The 6000-nt window shown below is 40.0% G+C and overlaps 1 protein-coding gene across 2 annotated transcripts in view; it reads right to left on the minus strand.

The window, feature by feature from the left end:
* The window catches only part of LOC311232531 (actin-related protein 2-B-like), a 91178-nt gene extending 86263 nt beyond the window's left edge, over positions 1 to 4915 (minus strand). For both annotated transcript variants that reach the window (XM_084319358.1, XM_084319357.1), the window contains exon 1: positions 4805 to 4915. In XM_084319358.1, the coding sequence (XP_084175484.1) occupies positions 4805 to 4852 (48 nt within the window). In that variant the 5' untranslated portion in view covers positions 4853 to 4915. The remainder of the gene's footprint in view (positions 1 to 4804) is intronic.
* Between the last annotated feature and the right edge of the window lie 1085 nt (positions 4916 to 6000).

Below are 6000 nucleotides of genomic sequence, written 5' to 3' on the forward strand. Positions count from 1 at the left end.
TTTTACCTGCAACAGGGCAGTTTTAAAACCAGAGACAGTGGACAGACTTGTCTTTCTTGCCTGCAACTTAAAGTAATGGCTTTGCTTGTCCAAATGACAATACTGACCAAATTCAGATTTCTTTTTCTCTTGTCCATTTATTTTGTTTGCTTTCTAATTTAAAATACATTTTGAAACCGTCTGTACACAGTAGGATATGTGTGCTAGCAGAACTAGACTCCAGTCACGAGTCACAGTGCACATGTGCAGTGGTTTGTCCACCAAAAAAGCGCCAAAAGATCGAAAATAAACTAGCAGAGCCAGAACTGTTCAACTCCTCTGGAGCCACAGCCAGCAGAGAAGCCGGTTTACTTTAGCTTTTAAACCAGCTGCAGCCTGAGAACTGGAGTGTGAGGGGATGTAACACTAAAGATGGCGGCAATGACAAAGAATTGCTGCAAAATAAACATACATCTGTTGTTAAAAAAAAAAAAAAAAAAAAAAAAAAAATATATACTTATAACAATTCGATAATTATCGATATCGAGAAATAAAATAAAATTATCATATCGTTATCGCGATATGATTTTTTTCCATATCGCCCAGCCCTACTCAAACTACTACTCCAGTGTTTCCCATTGCGGGCCGCCACAGTCTAATTGGTCCCGCCACAGTTTTATAATGAACCAAAACAAAATTATTAATAAAAAAAACTAAAAACGTATACATTTTTTTAAATATAAAGTTTGCCAATAGGGATGTATCAGTCAGTAGTATTGGCAGTGGTAGTAGTCGTAATAGTAATCCACTATATTTTATTTTTTTCTAAAAAATAAACCAGTTCAACACAGGTACCCACTTTTGCTTCATTTCTTTGATGGCTCAAATGTCTGCTCTAGTCGATTTTGTGTTTTGAGCACAAAGTTCATCATAGATTTAGCCTCTTTATTTTGCTCTCAAAGTGCACATTTAACTTAAAAAAAAAACGTTCCGGGGGGGGGGGGGGGGGGGGGGGGTCATGCCCACAGACTCCCCTAGGTTCACCCACCACAGTCTCACAAAATCCTGTGGGAAACACTGTACTCAGTGCCATGTTTGTTTAGAAAAACGCAAAGTTGAATGTTAAGTGGTGTTATTATATGCATGTTATTTTAACTAAAAAGGTCAGCAACAGCATCATGTTGTATATTAAATGTGCTAGTCAGAATTTCTCAGAAAGTGAAGAACATCTGATTAAAATAAAACAATTTGTTTTCAAAGTAATTGTTAGAACTGCATGTATTATTAAGTACTCATATCAGTACTCGCATCAACAAATACACAAATGTAAGTACTTGTACTTGGTCTGAAAAAGGGTGGTATTGGGACTAGGCATGGGCCGGTATGACATTTTGATGGCATGATAACCTTGGTAGGGCTGGACGGTATGGTCTAAAATGTATATCACGGTATAATTTGAAGCGTAGACGGTAACGGTATATATCACGGTATATTCATTTATCTTAAAATGTCTATATAAATGTAGGGATGGGTACCTTTCACATTTGAACCGATACCTGTGAATCGATACCGGTACCCAACGGTACCTTTTTTCTGTACTTTAGTCTCAAGAAATTAAAAAAAAAATTTAAAAAATTAAAAGACTGACCTGATGAAAAGGCTGCAGGGAGAAAGCTCTGCAGTCTAGTCGATTTTGTGTTTTGAGCACAAAGTTCATCATAGATCTAGCCTCTTTATTTTGCTCTCAAAGTAAGTAAGTAAGTATTTATAAAGCACCTTTCATACATGTTATGTAGCTCAAAAAGTGCTGTACACAAACATAGGCATATATAACGATAAAAGCAATAAAGTCACAGTGATCAGTTAAGATCAATGTTTAAAATAAAATAAAAGCGGATTGATGCATTTAACTTTAAAATGTAAAAAAAAATTAAGTTCTAGAGCCCCCTAGAGGCACAGCACCGCTGCCGAATCTTTTTTCAGGGGAAACACTGGGTCTATGAATCGAGATCGTGGTATTCATTTATTTAATTAATTGCCCAGCCCTAGTCGGCGCCTACCGTGACCGTCTGAACGTAATATTAGTGGTCGACACCGCAACGTTTTCAAACGGCCGTAAACCGTGAAACCGGTAACCGGCCCATGCCTAATTGGGACATGCCTACGACACACACAGCTCTTCAAGTTTAACTGTTGCATGTAGAAGGTGGTCTTGTGGCCAGAAAGCAGAACTCGGAGTGTTGTTAACAGCTCACTCCATTAGCCCAGCTCTCTATCTGATCAGTGTTGTTAACAGAGTGACATGGTTGACCTGGGGCTTGTCTGTGATATTATGTTGAGAATCTAGCGATGAGTTTCGTCCAAACCTGTTGGGTTAGGAGAGCGTGTGGCAACCTATGGATCGTGCTGCACTCCCTACGCCGAGGTCAACGTTCACATTACAATAATGGAAGTAGGCCTACACGCATGACAGCAATAACAAACACACGCATGATGACAGCAATAACAAACAGTAGGCCTACACGCATGACAGCAATAACAAACAGTAGGCCTACATGCATGATGACAGCAATAACAAACAGTAGGCCTACACGCATGATGACAGCAATAACAAACAGTAGGCCTACACCCATGGCAGCAATAACAAACAGTAGGCCTACACCCATGGCAGCAATAACAAACAGTAGGCCTACACCCATGGCAGCAATAACAAACAGTAGGCCTACACCCATGGCAGCAATAACAAACAGTAGGCCGCCTACATGCATAGCAGCATGCAGCAATAACAAACAGTAGGCCTACACGCATGACGGCAATAACAAACAGTAGGCCTACATGCATAGCAGCATGCAGCAATAACAAACAGTAGGCCTACACCCATGGCAGCAATAACAAACAGTAGGCCTACATCCATGGCAGAGTGCAGCAAAAGATGTAGGCCTACATGACACTGACAACCCAGGTTGAACTATAAAAAACAAATAAACATTTAAAATGCATTAAAACAGCATCTTTTCTCATTTGCAAATATCTTAAATCAATAATATATAATATATAATTTGATATCATTCAAATCATTCATTGTATGATTCAAATGTATTGTCATCGTACAGCACAATGCAAATAAGTTGGTATCTAACAGAGTGCAAGATAACAGTCAAGTGCATTAACAATATACAATGTAACATGTGATTAACTGCTGGCATATATATATAACGAAGCCACTGAGAATATTATGCTAATCTGGTGTATGTACACTAACAGTATTATTATGTACAGTAAGTAATAGTGATAGATATTATAGCAGCCACATTGATTGAAAACTTTATTAACAGATTGAACAATGGGTACGTACAGTACAGCTCAATACATACAATTGTTAAGGGGATGCAGACCAGAGAAAGACTTTCGTCTTGTTTACATCAGGGTCCCTCATTTTCAATTCATAACAACATTACACGACATACAGATGTCATATGCAATACCAATATGTTTATGCATTCATGTGTTTGTATTACCAATGTGACAGCTAGTTTAAACAAGCCACTAAATAGAGGATGTTCTCACTAAAACACTGTACACACAGTGGTACATCCTCGTTTGATTTGATCACAATTATAATGTCCTTTTTCAACGGCGGCTGCAAAGAAATTCAAAGCGTTGCTGATCTGACAACTTTCCTTACATGGATGGATACTTTGCGACTTCCTCACTCACTGTATCAAGCATGCGCACTGTTCATCACCCTATTAGTCACATCCTTAAAATAACAATTTTGTTGGGTTTATTTACCAATTAGGAGGTAAACATAAAACGTGTTTTCGGTGGTCGTTTTACTACTGAATACCACGAGGTAAAAATATTTGTAAAATACTGGGTAGTCTTTTAGTAAAAGTTCAAATGTGGTGTGGTTTGGTGAGGGCGGGGCCATTTAATTTTGACAAACATGTTACTTAACACTAAGACCAAGAGAACGGCGTTTTGATATCTGACCAATATGCTCGATACTAGAGTCATGCTTTCAATGCTTTTGTGGGACGTTGATATATGTGGGATAAAGATGCACACACACACAACTCGACTCAATCCAAGCTAAATGCTTTGCAACAAGCGAAGATAGCTGGTCAGGAATCTAGTTAATTCATTGCATGACAGGAAATGTTTGGCTGCTGTATTGATGATGATGATGATGATAACGCACAGCTATAATTTGCTAGTTGTATTGGCTGATGATGATGATGATGATGATGGTCCAGTTATCTGATCGATTCTGGTATCAGCTCGAGATGACAATCAGTCCCTGTGTCAGACCCAGGCACTGATTGTGACAAGGCTTTGGGTTGATTGATTGAAAACTTTATTAACAGATGGCAGAATGGGTACAATACAGTACGGCTCAATTATATACACACAATTGTTAAGGGGATGCAGACCAGAGAAAGACTTTAGTCTTGTTTACATCAGGGTCCCCCGTTTGCAATTCATCATAAATTAATCACCTCGGGTTCGCTCTAGTTAAACTCTGTAACAATCGAGATACTAATAATATTTAAAAAAGAAATGCAGACGTGTCGTTCTACCAAACAAATGCACACCGACTGTCCCCGTTGACAAGCTGACAGACACATTCCATTCACCACCCACCCAGTGGAGCTAACGACGTTAGCTAACGATAGAGACAACTAAGCTAATGTTACTTCCTGTTTCTCATTATCCCTCCCTCCTATCAAACCGTTACCGCTGGCCGGAAAAAAAACACCCAGGACGTACATATTAACGTGTGCGTGTGTGGAAATGACAACTCGGTGTCTATTCTCAAACTTACCCCGGTTCCATTGTCACAAACGACTACTTTCTTGCCTTGACTGTCCATGTTTTCAGCCCTGAAACCAGTAGCTTCCCCTGCTGCTGCTGCACAACTTTCTTCGGTTGAAAGGCGGAAGTCACGCACCCGGCAGCAGCAGCTTCTTCCGGATATATAATCACAAGGAAGCGATAAGGGAAGGAAAGGTCACTCACACGTGATCGTGTAGCAGCGCGTGCGCACGCACATCAGGATTGGTGCCAGGTGTGGAAACTTTCCGTTCAGCCGACATCATTGGGTTGAATCAATGGGATCGTCATCTCTCCTCGTTTATAAATTAATGATGATAATAACAATAATGATAATAATACATTTGATTTGTATAGTGCCCCCCCACCCCCTCAGACAGTCCCCCAATAGCCAATACCCCACTGTATGTATATATTTTCTCCCACCCACCCACGGCCCCTCCTAATGTACAGTCTCATCCCCATCATATGTATATATTTTCTGTTAGGATCTCTGGGTAACAGTACTGTATATTTGCATATCGTATTATGTCACAAATGTGTATGACATGTCATGTATGGCTCTATGCCATAAATGTCATGATGTCATGTATGAATGAATGAATGAATGAAAACTTTATTTAACAGATTGCAGAATGGGTACAATACAGTACGGCTCAATACATACAATTGTTAAGGGGATGCAGACCTGAGAAAGACGTTTGTCTTGTTTCCATCAGGGTCCCCCATTTTCAATTCATATAGACATATATGACATACATGACATACAGATAGTCAGTACTGCTACATCTATACATTTATGACATACCAGATTTGCAAATACAGTACTGTTTGTGATACAGAAGGAGTCAAGAAAAGGGAGTATATACATTTGACGTAGAAACTGTACATTGGAGGAGGTTGGGTGGGGGGGGGGTTGGGTACATTGGGATATTGACAACCATACTGGGTAATTTACATTGGAGGTGGTTGGGGGGGGGGGGGGGGCCGGGGGGCACACTGTATAAACAAGTAACACTGTACATTGAGGGGGGGGGGGGAGGAGACACTGTACAAACAAACACAATTGTACATTGAACTATTGACAAAACCATACTAGGTAAATGACTGTACATTGGAGGGGGTTGGGTTAGGATATTTACAGGGGCCAGTGTTGAATTGCAGTCTCCCGTAGGTGTCCCTTGAGAG

The sequence above is a fragment of the Notolepis coatsorum genome, assembly GCF_963971535.1.
Source record: "Notolepis coatsorum genome assembly, chromosome: 7".
Classification (NCBI taxonomy): domain Eukaryota; kingdom Metazoa; phylum Chordata; class Actinopteri; order Aulopiformes; family Paralepididae; genus Notolepis; species Notolepis coatsorum.